The following is a 17,682-nucleotide window of genomic DNA, read 5'->3' on the forward strand; positions in this document are numbered from 1 at the left end:
CCTGGCTCCCCCACATCCTGTCATCTGACCTCCCCACCATCATACTTTGGGGTTTCAACTTACCTATCGATGAGCCTAACTCCACTGCTGCCAAACAGCTACTCTCCCTCACCAAATCCCTTGGTCTCTCTCAGCACACAAATTCCCCCACCCACTGTGCTGGTCATACTCTTGACCTCATATTCTCAAAGTCCACCTCCCTCAGCAACCTGGACATCGCACCTTTCCCTATCTCCAACCATCACCTCCTCACCTTCAACATTTCCCCATCAATAACTTCTCTCTCCACCAATCAGCCTGGTCGATGGCAGAGAGACCTACGTAATCTCAGCCCAAATGTCCTAACAAGTCCCCTTCTCTCCCTCTCCTCCCACCTACCCACCCTCACATGCCCCAATGAAGCGGCTGCACAATATAACCTTGCCCTCTCATCTGCTTTAGATCAAGCTGCCCCCTTAATTTTCTACCCTAACAAGTCCCACCAACCCCCACCTTGGCACAACACCCACACACGTAACCTCAGGAAAGAAACTCGAGCAGCTGAACGGAAATGGAGGAAATCACGTCTCAATTCTGACTTCCTAGGTTACAAGGCCAAACTGTTACTCTTCCACACTGCCCTCTCTGAGGCTAAACAAAGGTACTTTGCAGCACTGATTGGAACCCAAACTTCCAACCCTCGACTACTTTTTGCTACCTTTTATTCCCTCCTCAACCCCACTCCTCCCACTCCCCCCTTTCAGCCAACGACTTCGCCAACCACTTCACCACTAAAATTGCAACAATACGCAATGAAATTTCCCTCCTCCATCCCTCCCTTCCCAACGCCTCTCAGGTTGTCCCCTTGCCTTCCCTCCCAGCTGTTCACCTGTCTCATCCACCCCTCACCTCTTTTGCTCCTGCCACCATTGATGAAGTCAGCCTGCTGCTAGCAACTTTCTCCCCCCCCCCCCACCTCCTCCCCCCTGCGATCTTGTACCCGCAAATACTCTTCCTCCCCACTTCCCTGACCTGGCCCCAGTCCTTACCTCCTTGTTCAATCTCTCCCTTTCCACAGGCACCTTCCCCAAAGCATTCAAACAGGCCACTGTACTTCCCCTGCTGAAAAAACTCTCACTCGACCCATCCCTACCCTCAAACTACCGCACAATCTCCCCTCCTTCCCATTGCTTCTAAACTCCTCGAATGCCTAGTCCACCAACGCATTACCCAATACATCAACACCAATACCCTACTTGACCCCTTACAGTCTGGTTTCCGACCTGCACACTCAACTGAAACAGCCCTCGCCAAGGTGGTCAACGACCTTACCCTTGTCAGGGCCAAAGGCAGTTATTCCATCCTGCTCCTCCTTGACCTCTCCGCAGCATTTGACACTGTTGACCACCCCCTCCTCACTGTTGACCACCTCCTCCAATCACTACAGTCCATGGGCATCCATGGTCTTGCCTTGGCCTGGATATCCTCCTTACCTATCCAATCGCTCCTTCACAACTACCTTCAATGGCTCCTCCTCAACCCCTGCCCCCTCTCAGTCGGTGTCCCCCAGGGCTCTGTTCTGGGCCCCCTTCTTTTCTCCATATACACTTCCTCAATTGGCAAGCTTATCTCCTCCCTGGGCTTCAAATACCACCTTCATGCCGGTGACACTCAGATTTACCTCCATACCCCCGATCTCTCATCCACCACCATAAACACGGTCTCCTCGTGTCTCTCAACAATTTCCTCCTGGATGTCTGCTAGGTACCTGAAGCTTAACCTAGACAAAACTGAGCTCCTGATCTTTCCACCCCATGCTGCTGAACGCCTCCCAGATTTCCACCTCACAATCGACAACACAACCATTCGCCCTACCTCTCAGGCCCGCTGTCTGGGTGTCACCTTGGACTCTGACCTCTCCTTCATCCCACACATCCAAAACATCACCAGAGCCTGCAATTTCCACCTCCGTAATATCTCCAAGATCCGCCCCTTCTTAACCCCGGACACGACCAAACTGCTCATCCATGCCCTCATCATCTCCCGCCTTGATTACTGTAACTCCCTCCTTTCTGGCCTCCCCTTGAAACAAACTGCCCCCCTTCAATCAGTGATGAGCGTGGCTGCAAGACTCATCCATTCTTCGCACCGCTCCGCATCTACATCTCCCCTTTGTGAATCCCTGCACTGGCTCCCTATCCGTTTCAGGATAACTTTTAAGATTCTATGCCTGGCGTATAAATCTGTGCACAAAACCTGCCCTACCTACATCTCGGAGCTTGTTCACAGGTATACACCAGGTCGCCCCCTCCGATCCTCCAACAAACTTCGCCTCACCACCCCGCGCATTTCCCACTCCCATGCCCGCCTGCAGGATTTCTTAAGAGCCGCCCCCACCCTTTGGAATGCCCTTCCACCACCCATCAGACTTGCTCCCTCTTTCAACACATTCAAGCAAGCCCTCAAAACCCACCTCTTTATGATGGCCTACCCACCTCCTACCACACAGTAACTGAATATTTCACAGCCCCACCTAGTGTTTCCACCCCATCCTTTAGATTGTAAGCCTCTGGCAGGGTCCTCCATTCCCTAGTGTAGTCTACAGGATCATGTACGCCTGTCCTATGACAAGTCTGTACTTGTATTACTGGGCCTACCTAACCAGCCCATATCGCATGATCATGTATTTTGTACAATTTGCATGTATAACCTTGTTATGTCTGCCATCCTTGTATCATTGTATATATTGTCCAGCGCTGCGTAATATGTTGGCGCTTTATAAATACAATAAATAATATTACTATTATTACTAATAATAATAATATATAAATACATTAGAGGGCAATATAAAAAGCTTGGCGGATGAGCTTTTTGTTCCTAGGCTTTTACAGAGGACTAGGGGACATGATCTGTGCATGGAGGAAAAATGTTTTAGCCGTTTATTTAGGAAAGGGTTCTTTACAGTAAGAGTGATAAAGATGTGGAATGCATTGCCACAGGAAGTAGTTATGGCAAATTCTATATCTTCATTTAAAGGGGGCTTAGATGCTTTCCTTGCATTGAAAGCCATCCATTGCTATAATTACTAGGTAATGCCCAGTGGTGTTGATCCAGGAATTTTATCTGACTGCCATCTGGAGTTGGGAAGGATTTTTTTCCCATTTGGGGCTAATTGGACCATACTTTGTAAGGGTTTTTCTCCTTCCTCTGGATCAGAAGGATATGTGAGGGAGCAGGCTGGTGTTGTACTTTCTTTTCTAATTGAACTCGATAGACGTATGTCTTTTTTCAACCCAAATAACTATGTAACTATGTGCCTCAAGACAATCCTGTCTTAGAGGTCTACAGACAATTCCTTCATGCTTGGTTTCTGCTCTGACATCAACTGTCAACATGTGGAACCTATATTGACAGGTATGTGCCTTTCTAAATCATGTCCAATCAACTGAAATTTACCACAGGTGGACTCCAAATAAGCTGCAGAAACATCTAAAGGATAATCAGGGGAAACCGGAGGCACCTGAGCTCAATTGCGAGCTTCATGGCAAAGGCTGTGAATACTTATGCACATGAATCTTCTCAAATTTTTTTCATTTTTAATAAATTTGCCAAAACGTTCATGTTGTCATTATGGGAAGTAGTGTGTAGATTTGTGAGGAAAAAAAATGAATGTAATCAACTTTGGAATAATGCACTAACATAACAAAATGTGGAGAAAGTGATGTGCTGTGAATACTTTCCAGATGCAGAGTGTATATGTGTGTGGGTGTGTGTGTGTGGGTGTTCGTTAATGGATAAATATTTGATATTGAAAATACAGGTTTAATAACCTCAATTTCATACCATTTATAAAAAAAAAAATCAACAAGAAGAATATACAGCTCTGTTTTGAAATACAACTATACTTACATCTTCATTTTACATAGCTCTATATATAACCAAATATCAAACATCAACATATTAATGAATTATGAAAAGATAAGATAATCTGAAAAAATGAGTTTAGCAAATATTCTGAGCAAATAAAAAAAGGGTAAAAAAAAATACCTCAATACCCGTTTCCTGCACAGTGTTTTAAATGTCTTATTACCTCATAAATAAAAATATCTGAACACTCTTTCACCTGGCTTTTCTTCTGGTCAGTGTGTTAGTGAAAGTTCTGGTAGTAGAAGATTTATTTAATATTGTACATCGACTTCGTAGGCAATGGTAGGTGTTCGGTAGAGAACGCTCAGTGGCTTTGCTCCGAGATCTAGTAATATATTTGTCTTCAGAGAACATTTGTAAATTGTTCCTTGTGATGCCTCTTTTTCTTTTTGTTGGCTTCAGTGACATAAGCTGTGACTTCACTACTTGTTTCTTAAACTCTTCACCAGTTCTCTCGTTCATTTGACTTTTAACTTTCCTTTTATTTGGGTAACGAGTCTGAACACAAGGTTTCTTTGATTTTGAAAGGATTGCAGAAGGGTTTCTTTTTGATTGTGTTCTACATCTAGACTTTGCTTCTGTCCGTTTCTCCAGACTCTTACCCATTTTATGAGGTCGATGTTTAGATGTAAGAGCAACTCTGGTTTTTATAACTGGCTTGCTTTGCATAGGTGAAGAATCAGAAAGCTCTTTTTTGACTAACTTCTGTGGTCTCAGTGGTTTTCTTTTAGAGTCTGTAATCAAAATACTATGCGTAGTGTCTTCACTGACCTTAGTGACAGCTGCTTTGCATGGAGAAATAGAAATGTGTGCATGGGGTTTCTCAGAGTAACCCAACTTTGCATAGCCAATGCTTGTGTATTCTGAGCTCTCAGAAGATCCACTCCCTTTTATGCTGGAGTTTAAATATTTTCCCTTGATAGATTCAAAGGGCACAGAACTAACAGAACAACTGCTCAAAGACTTCTTGGATGTGGAAGATTCCTTTGGTTCAGTATCTACTTTATCAACATTCCCTTCATTACTAAGGCTTCTGAACAGCTTCCGAACACAGTGTGCTTTGCCATGCAATCCTTGTAATGAATTTCTGGGAGGGGTTTTAAGGATACGATTAGTCAAAGGATCATAATACTTAAGAGGTGATTGCTTGTATTTATAATACACGGATTCTCTACTGTCAGTAGAGAATTGCTTACGACTTTTCCTACAAGTACTTGGTTTTATATCCGGATTGGAAAGAACATAGACCATTGTTTTGGGTTGAAGAGGAGTTAAAATTTTGGTGTAAGATTCTGGAAGTTTTAAAGCACACATCTTAGTTTTCATGTCTGGAGTTCTTTCCTCAACAAAGTCATCAAAGATACCTGTATGTGAGTCATTTTTCAGAATTTTTCTTTTTACCACCGGATAGTTAACTATACTTGTCTGAGTACCATGACTGACCTTTACTACCTGACACCTTGAAGCTTGTCTCCATACATGTTTGCAGGGCTTAGGGAACTTAGATTTTAAAGCACTTTCTGACTTAGTGCTATGTGTATCAGGAATATGATCTTCACAAAAGTCATCCTCAAATAAAGGCAAGACATCCACTTTTAAAGAGTCGTTCAAGTCCTCTGTATTTGCCTCAACTTTCTTTTCAACTTGTTTACTTGTATTTCTTCTCCTACTACCAGTATTTACTGAACATTCTTCTTCAAAGTAACAGTGGAACTTTCCTTTCCTAAACTCTTTGACAAGGGCTTCAATTTTTAAATCGTCCTCATGCATTACTTGGGACCAGGTTTTACCAACAAAAGATGGAGGGATGTGTGGAAGAGCTGGCAGAACCTCCTCTTGATGTTCGGACTCCATTTCTTTTGATGGGCTGGCCTGCAGGACACATTTAAGTTTTGATTTGTAATCTTCATCAACATATACACTGGATTCTGTGTACAAGTCTAAATTTGTAATCATGACTTTTGACTGATCCTCCTTTATCTCTAATGGCACATTCCAATTAAAACTTAGACTGGAATCTTCAGTGCATCCAGTCATAGAAGGAACATTTAATGACAATACACTTTCTTCATCTGCTAGCGGCTTTTCCTCTATTCTGTCTGATGAAGGTTCCTGGCAGTATTTTCTTATGACTGCCTCAATGGTAGCATCTACTGAGTTATCATCTCTACTTAAGTGAGTCTCTTTGTTCTTAAGGTGGGAAAAGCCTTTACATTGTTCATCACTTTTGATTGTGTTTGAGTCACTAGGTAGCACGTGGTCACTAAAAAGGTACCCTTTCCCTGCCTGAGTGTTGAAAATGTTTTCATTCTTAAATACAATACCTGAGGTCAAATTACAGTAGCTGCCTCGAATATTGAACTGTCTGTTGTCTAGAGATTTTGAAGGGATTTCTGCCTTATGAGCACCTGGGCACTTTTTGGGTTTCTCACATGCTGTTTTTCTGTTTTTACTGGGCTCTGAAGAAAGCACTGTATGTGGAGTCTCAAAGAAACTCTGGTTAGCAGTCAGCTGGTTAGTGGAGTTCAAAGGTAAGGTGCTGTAGCTGAAGGCATGAGGTAGGGGGTTTATTGGAATACATAAGGCTTTTTGGCAAGTAGTCAATGAATTGTTCCAAGTACAGACACTTTGATGATGGTTTTCATTCCTGGAATCCTGACCCCCATGTTTTGGGCTTGTTTTACGTAACTGCAAGTATGTCATTTTTTTAGAGGAAATCCCAAGTTTATGACAGTCAGAAATGCAGTTTTTATCTTCGCCACTTAGTGTGTTGCTAGAAACTGTAGGTTGATTTAGTGTGTTGCTAGAAACAGAGGGCTGATTTGCCTGTGCATTAATATAGACTCTGTGTTCCTGTGGCGAAGAAATCACATTCACTTCTGGTATATCGTCATATGTTGGTCTGCAAAATGGAAACAAATGGGTTACTAACAAAATATTTATATGATAATAATTCTGTAAAACTACTGGTATATATTGTACAATCACTGCAGACATGGTAAAGTGTTGTATTTAAACATTTCAAATTCAAAAAATGGTAGAACATTACCCATAGTGATTACCACTGAAGTGCCAATAAATATAAGGCCACCACTTTTCTGGCATCAGCATTTTGCTATTTTTTAAGTGGAGAGATTGGAAAAGTGTTGTATCAGAATCAAAGTTCTGGTCATTTAGACTGATTGCAACTTTTATAAATCTGCAAATCAAAAAAGTTCTATGTTGCAGTGATAACACTTTTCTGAGTAGGCATATTGCCATCTTTATGAAGAGGCCCCTAGTGTCTTGGTCATTTTTGCCAGGCACCCCATGGCCAAAACAAATAACTAACACGTTAATACTTCACAGGAGTTAGGGGTTTGTATTGAACTAGGTCTCTACTCTATTCCCATGAGGGCTCACTCAGGAAATTAACTCTACATTTATGTACTCTAAGTACAGCCATACTCTCTAACCTGGTACTGAGTGCTGGCATTATGGTCCTTCTAAAGCCCAAGCAAAGCAAGCATCTCACCACTTACAATTTATACCCAATCCCATTTAACTTTCACTGCTATGTACTTCCGAAATACAGCCATCCCCAGCACCACCAACAAAGCCTTCCATACAAGTGCACCAAAATCTTTCCACTCTCACAAGCACAGCTGTAAATCCCACAACCCCAGTCACCAATCGCCCAAGTGATAAGTGCCACCATTATGAGTAATCAACATCCCTCCACACCCTGTTCCAAACTAGTGCCCCCAGTCATCATGTCTCCTAACCAGTGTTTCTCTTCTCATTTCTCTTCAAGCATATGTAGAGTGGAGCAGGTAAGCGCAGACATAGACAACCTGTGTCTGGCTAACTCTGGCCAAAACTATTTCCCCTCTCATGTCTGTCCTATGTATGTGAGGTCACAGTCAAGCATCCTGAATACATGTTACAGAGAAAACTGAAGTGACTGGCTGACTGGACACAGGTATTTCTGTCTTTGAATCACAGCTCTTCATATGCTGCACTTGAGGAATGGGGAGAGCAGTGGCAGGAAATATGTAACCCCAAGGTGCAAGAGTACTCTTAGACTGGGAGACACTTGACTCTTAGCTCTGCTCTCTAGCTGGATAGTGGATTGACCAGGTAGATTAGAAATGAAGCTGTGCATAACTGGCTTATTGTAATAGTAATCTTACTTACCCAAATTTCTGATCTTGACCTCACATCCAGCAAAGGAGCAATATTACTCAAGTCATGATTCAGCACAGAGAAAATTATGTAGATGAGAGATAGCAATTCAGTACCTTTCTTTTCAGAGTTGCGTTCCATGTCAAGCTTCACATGACTCCGTGCTTCTTCCTTCCAGCTTGGAAAGAGTGTCAAGTAAAGCGCAGCATGGAACACAACCCTGTGACTCTGTCCAAACATAAAGGGACTGAACTGCTTTGCACAGCATTATCCAGGTTTCTGAATAAGGAAACCCAAATTCGAACAACATCACTACTCTCAACCATATTTTTACACAGCTACTGTAAACATAATATAGGTAGGGCTCCGATGGGAGGACTTAAAGGGGAGGTTACCACATTACAGTATTATCTCTGACAAAGTTAAAAATGAATGTATTGCTCTTTAATAATGGACAAAGAATACAACGTACAATAAGATCCTCCTTCTTTGATATACTGTAATCATTATTATTGAGTTTGCTAATTGCTTATGACTCAAGCCAAAAAATTAAAGACCTCAAATTGAACCCGTCTCCCCATGTGTCCTTTGTGCCCAGTCTCCCCCCATGTGTCCTGTGTGCCCAGTCTCCCCATGTGTCCTTTGTGCCCAGTCTCCTCCATGCGTCCTTTGTGCCCAGTCTCCCCCATGCGTCCTGTGTGCCCAGTCTCCCCATGCTTCCTGTGTGCCCGGTCTCCCCATGCGTCCTGTGTGCCCAGTCTCCCCATGCGTCCTGTGTGCCCAGTCTCCCCATGCGTCCTGTGTGCCCAGTCTCCCCATGCGTCCTGTGTGCCCAGTCTCCCCATGCGTCCTGTGTGCCCAGTCTCCCCATGCGTCCTGTGTGCCCAGTCTCCCCATGCGTCCTGTGTGCCCAGTCTCCCCATGCGTCCTGTGTGCCCAGTCTCCCCATGCGTCCTGTGTGCCCAGTCTCCCCCATGCGTCGTGTGTGCCCAGTCTCCACCATGAGTCCTGTGTGCCCAGTCTCCACCATGAGTCCTGTGTGCCCAGTCTCCACCATGAGTCCTGTGTGCCCAGTCTCCACCATGAGTCCTGTGTGCCCAGTCTCCACCATGAGTCCTGTGTGCCCAGTCTCCACCATGAGTCCTGTGTGCCCAGTCTCCACCATGAGTCCTGTGTGCCCAGTCTCCACCATGTGTCCTGTGTGCCCAGTCTCCACCATGTGTCCTTCTGTGTCCCGCCAACGCCTTCCGCTCCCCTCGCATGCCCACGCCATCTCCCTTGTACTGCTGGCACGCCTCCATGTCTGCAGCGGCATCGGCTTACCCGATATGTGCTGCCATGAGGACTGCAGGCACCCAGCTTCTCCATACGCTTCCTCTACTGCACGGCTTGTACTGAACGCATCATCAGTAGCTGCGCAGTAGAGGAAGCGTATGGAGAAGCCGGGTGTCTGCAGTCTTTGCGGCGGCATGTATTGGGTAAGCCGCTGCAGACACGCACGGGGGCCAGTGGTACATGGAGTATAGTGGAGGCATGCAGGGGAAGTGGAGGCACGTGTGTGGGGGGGGGGGGGACAGGAGTAGACACTGAAGAGACGGAAGTGGGCAGGAGAGTAGAGGGGGATAGCGGAGGGGCGCACTGGAGAGAATGATGTCGACCACTCTTACTCGCCGTTCCCCGCTGGTAATGCACTGCCCATGGGGAGGTGACGAAGGATGATGTGGGGATGGGAGGGGTTAGCGGGGTATTTAGGATTCACACTCACCTCATTGGTACAGCTCTTGATGAGTCGTTCTAGACGAAATTAGTCGGGCGGGGTTACCAATGAGGAAGTAATCTGGGAAGGAGGAATACGCCGAGGGTGATGAGGGTATCGGAGGTCCGGTTCCACAACAAGCCCTGCCACCATATGGGGGAAAGCCCATCCATAAAACTCTATATGCTATATTCTGCTATGGACATGTGAGTGTGCATTTTTAATATTTTAATAAATTGCTGAACGGTTTTACGCTATGAGAGGCCTTGTGCTTTTATTTTGAGGTGTTTGCTTTGCCAAGGAAGTGCATATATATCAAGCTGAGTTCCCAGTCTTAAGGATGTGGTGGAGGTGTATAATGCACAGAAGCCATTGCAATTCTGATTGCCCACTGTATGTTTTGAAGAAATATACAAAACCAGGAGGTCTAGTCTGCATGGACAGTCGATCTATGGACTCTTGATACATACTGAGTTGGGAGGTCTTGTCTACATGGACATTTGTCCCCAGTATTTGGTGGCACAGACTTGTTTTAAAGCAGTATCGCGATCTTGAGGGTATAAGTGGTAATTTTGTATTGTTTTGTGAGAACGTGCACCACCTGTTTAATTTGAGCTTTGTGTGAATACCAGCGCAGTGTTGTATAAGTAGTATATAGTCTAAAAGCCGTTTTGTTAGATTTCTACTTACAATTGTAAGTGACAGCAACATAGGAGAAAAGTAATTTATAGCACATTTTAATCTGGGAGAAATGTACTTTTATATTTGTGTGTTTTCATGTATTTAAAATTTTCGCAAAAAGTGGTTCTTTAAAGAAAGGGTGACATAACATAGTAGTAAACATGCCACTGTATCAACTATCTATGAAACATGAAACAAGTTGTTAGCAGAATGGAGTATATCATTTAAAAAAAAATCATATTAATTGAAATAAAAAATGTTCATAGTTTTAACATTTGCTTTGTTGTCTTAACATTTTCAATTACATATAGGGTTTACCTTATTTTTTCGGAATATAAGTGGGGGGGGGAGGTCAGTGCGTCTTTTATTCCAAATGTGCAGCCAAGTGTTCCCTAAAAGCAAGTTTAAGTGTTGGTGCCCTCACTTACACAGCCGTGGGCTGAGGCCTGCATCCTTCTACTTCCTACTTCCAATGCTGCGTACAGCGCGAGATGGCTGCTGCTGGCTCTCACCCCTGCTCTCCCCACTGTAGTGTTTAGAGCCTCCCCCTCTGGTCTTTAATGGCTTCCCTCCATCATCAAAGCAGTTGTGAGCATGTGAGCGAGAAGCCCGTGGAGAAGGGCTTTTGAAGTTCCCCCTCTCCTGTGACTCTCATCCTTCCCCTCTGTGTGTATGCTCTAGATTCCGGCAGTGAAGAAGCTCTTCGTGCACAGTTCACTCTGCAGCCATATGCCTGTGTCTGTTCTTTGCATTCAAGGGTGAGAGAAACCTATGTCTATTCTATGCATTCCAGCGTGCGATCAGCGGAGCTGTTCACAGTGTGCAGAGTGAGAAGCTCCTGAAGGTTTTTCAAATCTCCCCCTCCTGTCAATCTCTCTTCCTTCTTGTTCTGTATGTGCAGGCTCTGGCAGTCTGACTAAGACAGGCATCAGGCTGAGGTATTGGGACATTTGAGCAATGAGCATATATAGAAATTCTGCTACACTTGTCCCCTATATGGGTGCTGGCAGCTGGTGTTAAGGTAGAGCAAAAGAGCAGACAGCGAGAGTAATAGAGACAGGAGGTGCAAAATGATTATGTGGGAGGCAAGTGCAATTTAGTGTAGGTGGGGGCAGCATATCTTAGAGACAGCTTGGGGGGAGAAGATCCAAATGACGCTCCTGGACCATAGACACACCAGGTTTAGTATATTTTTTCCCCTGGTTTTGCCTTCCAAACCTGGGTGGGTCTTATATTCCGGAGCATCTTATATTCTGTCAAATACGGTAAATGATTTGCAATTCATTGCATTCTGATTTCATTTACATTTTATGCAACAAACTTTTTGGGAAATGAGATTTAAAGAAAACCGGATGCGGAAAGAAAAGAAAAAAGAAAAAAAGCATACTACCTGAACCAGGTCTTCTCAGAGTCCATTGATCTGCTTCTCGCTGTCCCACGTCGCTCCATTGGTCCACTGGGTAGCAGGGAAGTTTTCTGCATTTCCAAGCTGGCCGCAATGTCGGATGCTGCAGCTTCTCAGCTCTCCCAGAGAGTTATGCTGTGACACAGAGAGGCTGGGAAAGGGTGAAGAGAGGCGGAGAAGGGGTGGAGAGAGGTGGGGAAGGAGCATTCTGCAGAGTGTCTTTCCTGCAACGTTTGCCCCTTCCCCCATTAGGATGCCAACAAGCTGCTTGTCGGCAAATTCAGTGGGGCACAGCAGAAGGAAGGGTGAACAGAAAGCAGTGCAGTGAGGACACAGAGAGCGCTCATAAGGAGCATGCCTCTGTGTCCAATTGTAATCTAACATCCCCCTCGGGTTAACTTAGGCCCGGTTCACATTAGCGGTGGCCGTCCGGAATCGCCGTGCCGGAGCCGGACCGCTTTCAGAACGGACGGAACGGACGCACGGCATGGCAATGAAAGCCTATGCGTCCGTTCACATGCGTCCGTTCTGCCGGACCGGAGCTGGACCGGATCCGGGCCGGATCCGGACTCCGGCATCCGTTCCAACATGCGCTATTTTTTGGTCCGGCTCCTCCGGCAGCCGTATCCGGAGCGGAGCCGGACTGCACCATCCGGCCAATACAAAGCAATGAGAGCCGGAGAGCGCACAACACACTGGCTACAAAAACCGGACGTTCTAACCCACTTCCTATGCATTTTGGATGGGGACCACATGGGCCCAGCGAAGAGTGGGGCAGCAGCGATTTCATGCTGGAGCTCTTTTTGCCAGCAACATGTCTGCTGAAGGAGGCGAACAACAGAGAGAATTCCCAGGTTTACGAGTAACAACAGAGAGAATTCCCAGGTTTACGAGTAAATGCCTGGATCCATGGTCCCAACTGCAGTCTCTGTATCCACGGATGGTCTCCACACGTCCACCTGTCTCCAACAATGACCCCAGACCCTTCTGCTGACCTCCCAGACCCCAGGTAATTAAAAGGATGTTATCTCCTTAAGAAACCGGATCCGGACCGCAACCGTGTTCACACCGCACGGAAACCGGATGCAAACGGACCGGATCCGGATAGGAACCGTACGGATCAGGTCCGGTCCGGATACGGTGCGGTCCGGACATCCGGTGCGGTTTTTACTAAACCGCAAGTGTGAACCGGGCCTTAAAGATATGCTTAAAATGACACTGCAGTGGGTTACTGCTTCCCTATCTGGCAATATAGTTGTACTGTACACAGTCTTCGTACTTGAGCAGCATTGGCTGCATGTCACAAGTCAGGCTCTAATGAGCATCAGCAAGACCCCATAGGACTTAACTACTACCCCAACAACCAACCTCTTTCCACCTTATTATGTGACTATTGCCTGGGATTGCCACCAGTAAAGGGACAAAGCGCTGGAGTCACCCCGGGGCCATGAGGGGGGGGGGGGGGAATGAATCAAACAGAAGGGCATGGCAGGTTCGGACAAAGGTATGACAAGGGTAGGACATGGTTGGGGAGCTTTGTAGTGGGTGCAGCCTGCACTATACCACTACCATCTATTTGCTTTCATGCAAACTTCCATAGGTTTTCTTTAACCCTTACCTGTTATCATGGTAGTTTTGAGGATGGTAGAGATGAACATCCTTCAGGAAGCGCTCCATCAGCGTACTTGTATTGAATCGATTTCTGTGCAAGATGGACACATCTTTGTGCTGATCACTAGCAAGATGCTGGAAAAATCATTGAACATGGAAAATGAAATTAAGACATATAAACACTTTGGGAATTTAGTGTTCTTTACAGTTAAACTGTTGAAAATTATTCATCTCTAGAAAACAAATAATATTTTTTTTTTTAACCTTCACACACAGTAAACATAGGTAAACATAGGTACCCACCAAGTACCCCCTCTTACCAGCATGTCTCATGATGAGGAAGAAGAGCAGCAGCACAGAGATGTCAAAGCTGTGCAATGCGAGCTTCCTCAGAGGAGGAAAGGCTACAATGTTAACTCACAATGTTACTGTTGCTCTTCACAATTTAATCAGCAAGTTTTGACCTGTCTGCCTGCAACTGGAGCTCACTGGAAAACAGATTAACTGACCTACTGATCTACTGCTGGCAGTTACAGGGTTGGCAGAATTACAAATGTCTTGTTAGGAAACATGTTTCTTATATACTGTATTCAACAATGCAGTTAGCCGTTTACCTGGAGCTTGCCTCATAATACACTAACTGATGGCCCGGCATTGCCCGGGTATGTAATTGGCTGTGTTGGCTCAGCCCACTTTTTCTAACCACAATTACTGAATATTAATCTTAACAAAAAGAGGGGCGCAGAGAGCCCAATATAGTGTAGTATTCATTGGTAAATGAAGGTGTGTGGAAAGAGTATGTGCAATTTACTCACAAGTCTGGGTTACCGCATAGGCAACCACTGTAAAGGCAGGTGGGGAGATTAGACCTGTCCCCACTCATGATTAATAAGTCACTCTCTGTGGATCAAGGAAAAAAGGGGTAACAACCCTCCACCAAGGGTGGATATGTATAACGTAGTATGGATACAGAGGCGCCAGAAGGATAAAAAGATCTAAAATGTTTAAAAGTGAGGAGGTAGTGGTGGACTTACCTCCTCCAGGCAGACACAAGAAAATGCCGACCAATTTTCAGCAAAACAATTTATTTACATATTCCAGTACTGGAGTATGTAAATAAATTGTTTTGCTGGAATGTATGGAGAATACAAGGTGGACATGGTTCTGTACTTCTGATGCTGTAACACAGTTCAGGGAGGTGTTCTGTGTGTGCACATAGGATGTTGAACATGGAGATCATGTCATATGCTGGTGGTGGACTGCTTGCAATGTTTGTGTTACCCTATGATCTTTGTCTGTCCATGGGGTTTGTGCTGCAAACAGAGGAGGTAGAATCCAGAAGGTATAGTGTGGATTCCTGGGAAGTGGATCAAATTTATTATCTAAATTAAGGACACCGTGAAGGGAGGAAGTGGACATTTGAAGGATGCGGATCTTTTTGTACATTTAATTATTGAATGCATAGAGTTGGAATCTAAACTGGCAGTCCCAGAAGAATTTAGCATGTGTACAGCCACCCAGATAAGTCACCAAAAGATCCAGAGTGCTAGATCTTGTGTGAGCATTTTGTTCCCCTCCTTACCCCGCCTGCCAGAAGCTGCTTCTTTACATGAGGAACACTTTTGTATGTTCGCTCATTCCTCTCAGTTTCACCAGCAGGATCAAGCTTGATCATGTGTAAGAAAAGTGCTACCTTTTACACTATTATGTGTTATTTTGTAAAGTAAATTCCTGACAGCAATCATTTACGTGCAAGTGTAACCCTGGTACATTTCTGTCAGTAAATTATACCGGTGACCTAATGTATCACAAGCTTGGCTAACATTTTTCTTTTTAGGAATCAGTGCATACTCTCTCCAAACCTAACTGAGCTGACAGCAACCCTGTGACAATTACACTTCACTTCTCCTCTAAAATTGCCCAGAAAGCTGTGCAGGGTGAATATGAAGGGAATTCTGTCACATGGTGAATCACTCTTCAGAAGCTACTGGTTTCTACCCATCTACATCCATCCCATTACACTTCCAGAGTCCTAAATTGTCTACATGGAAGTCTGATAGGATTCAGATCACAACCAGCATGTACTGCAACAATCCTCTGAAACTGAAAGTGTGACAGAATTCCAATTGAACAACCCAAAATGCCAGATTTAAAAAAAAATTAGTTTAAGTATAACTGAGGGAAAAAAATGTAAACAATATACTTTCCTTCAATAATATATAAGCTCTTCAGACAACTCCAGGCTCCTTATTGCATCCGGCCTCCAAACTGCCTTGCCGCTGTAGCCCCTATTCGTAGTCCGACACATGCACTGTTCACTCCAAGCGCCCTTGTGAATTCATGCTCCCGAAAGACTGTGCACAAAAGTGTCCTGAGCATGTGCACCTAGAAATAATCGGAACTGTGCATTCTCAGGACACTCCCAGTGATGGCTGCTACACGCAGCTCTGCAAGAGCGAGTCCAAAGATGGCACATAGATGGACAGCCCATGGGCCTCAGAGATCCACCCAGATTTCCAAATGGGGACTATAGCAGCAAGACGAGGAGGAGGCCAGATGTAATAAGGGACCTGGAGGTGTCTACAGACTTAGGTCATCTAGGTAAGTTAAATGATTTACCTGTTTTCTCCCTCAGATTTTTTAAGCTTGCAAGTTTTTTTAAGCCTTGCACACAAATTTCTACCTAGAATCTAGCGGCTTGTTACACAGCAAAATATGGTGCATTTAGCTCTCTTTTGAGCTTGTCAGCCCTATCCTGTTATCAGGAGAGATTGTTTACCAACACACAATTGCCTTGGCTTATAAGTATCACATATACTCGTGTATAAGCCAAGTTTTTGAGGCCAAAAAAGTGGCCCAAAAGTGGGGGTCTCGGCTTATACATGGGTGAAGTCTGTTATTCCCCCTGTGCCGCTAGATTTCAATGCCCCAAAACTTTGAAGTAGGCCTCCATGTCCCCTTTCTGGGTAAGCAGAACAGTGTGCGCGTCTCTTGGATGCCATTCAATTATATTACCCTTCCCCGCCGCTGTGTAGAAAAATGTGCAGCTGTCCGTGTCAAAGGTTCGGGGGGCACACAGCTCAGCTGTATCACAGCATGTTGCTCTGTCAAACAAGAAGGCAGCCTGGCTGGCACCAGCCAAATGGCTTTATTTTCACGTGGGCAGTCAAAGAAGCATACAAAGGTTTGTGCATATGCATTGCAACCCACGTGAATATAAAGCCATTTGGATGGTGCCAGGCTGCCTTCTTGTTTGACAGATGAATGCTTAACTGGGATTGGCTGCTGCACTGGGAGCTTGACCAATCTGCTATTAGGCCTTGTTCACATTATAAATCGCTATCACAAGCGCTGAGCGATTTGGTTAATGATTTTAAAAGTGCTTTTCCCTGCACTTTGCACTTAGAAAAGGGCTTTTCTAAGTGCTTTTGTGGAGCAATCATTTTTTACTCTGTCACCCGGAAATGAATAAATACAATGTATTTATTCATAAAAGTGCTCGGGAAATTGCTATTCAAAGCGCTTTTTCAAGCGCTTAGCGATTTCCCTATACTTTTTATTGAACACAAACGTTCAGAAAATGGTACAGGAACCGCGTTTGCGATTCAATAGAAAGCGGAGCACTCAAGTATGAACACTCTCATAGGAAATCATTGCACAAGTGCTTTTAGAGCGATTTCAAAAACGCTAGCGCTTAAACGAAATGAAATGATGATAGTTTGAATAAGCCCTTAAGGCAAAAGGTTACTAAGGAAGTTAAAACAGAGCTGCTCTCTCTAATTAGCTGTACATTAGCTGACCAAGACCTCAGTGCAATTCCTACTCTCAGCTTATACACGGCTCTATCATTTTTTTTTCTGGTTTTGGAAGTAAATGTTGGGGATTGGGGGGGTCGGCTTATACACGTGTATATAAGGTACTTTTCAGGAGAGCTATAGCTCCAGTTCACTCCCAACTACCTCATCTGCAAAAGTGAAGCACTGGTTTACCAATTATTGCAATGAAAAAAGTAAATAAATAAAAAGTTTAAACAAGCAAGTTCTAAGCAAGATTAGTACTATATATAACCATGTCACGTCTCCTCATGTCACGTCAGTTCAAGCATGATTTTAAAGGAGTACTGTAGGGGGGGTAGGGAAAAAAAAAAAAAAGAGCTGAA

General features: G+C 44.6%; 1 protein-coding gene across 4 annotated transcripts in view; it reads right to left on the reverse strand.

Annotated features, from left to right (window-relative positions):
* Nucleotides 1–3,861: 3,861 nt before the first annotated feature.
* Nucleotides 3,862–17,682, reverse strand: part of ZDBF2 (zinc finger DBF-type containing 2) — a 114,450-nt gene continuing 100,629 nt past the window's right edge. For 3 of the 4 annotated variants that reach the window (XM_068244992.1, XM_068244993.1, XM_068244994.1), the window contains 2 exons: nt 13,531–13,658; nt 3,862–6,808 (listed from right to left, as the gene is read on the reverse strand). In XM_068244992.1, the coding sequence (XP_068101093.1) occupies nt 4,099–6,808; nt 13,531–13,658 (2,838 nt within the window). In that variant the 3' untranslated portion in view covers nt 3,862–4,098. Of the gene's footprint in view, nt 6,809–13,530; nt 13,659–13,843; nt 14,019–17,682 lie in introns of those variants that run through there. The other variant, XM_068244995.1, reaches the window with a different exon arrangement.

The sequence above is a fragment of the Hyperolius riggenbachi genome, chromosome 7, assembly GCF_040937935.1.
Source record: "Hyperolius riggenbachi isolate aHypRig1 chromosome 7, aHypRig1.pri, whole genome shotgun sequence".
NCBI classification, from domain to species: domain Eukaryota; kingdom Metazoa; phylum Chordata; class Amphibia; order Anura; family Hyperoliidae; genus Hyperolius; species Hyperolius riggenbachi.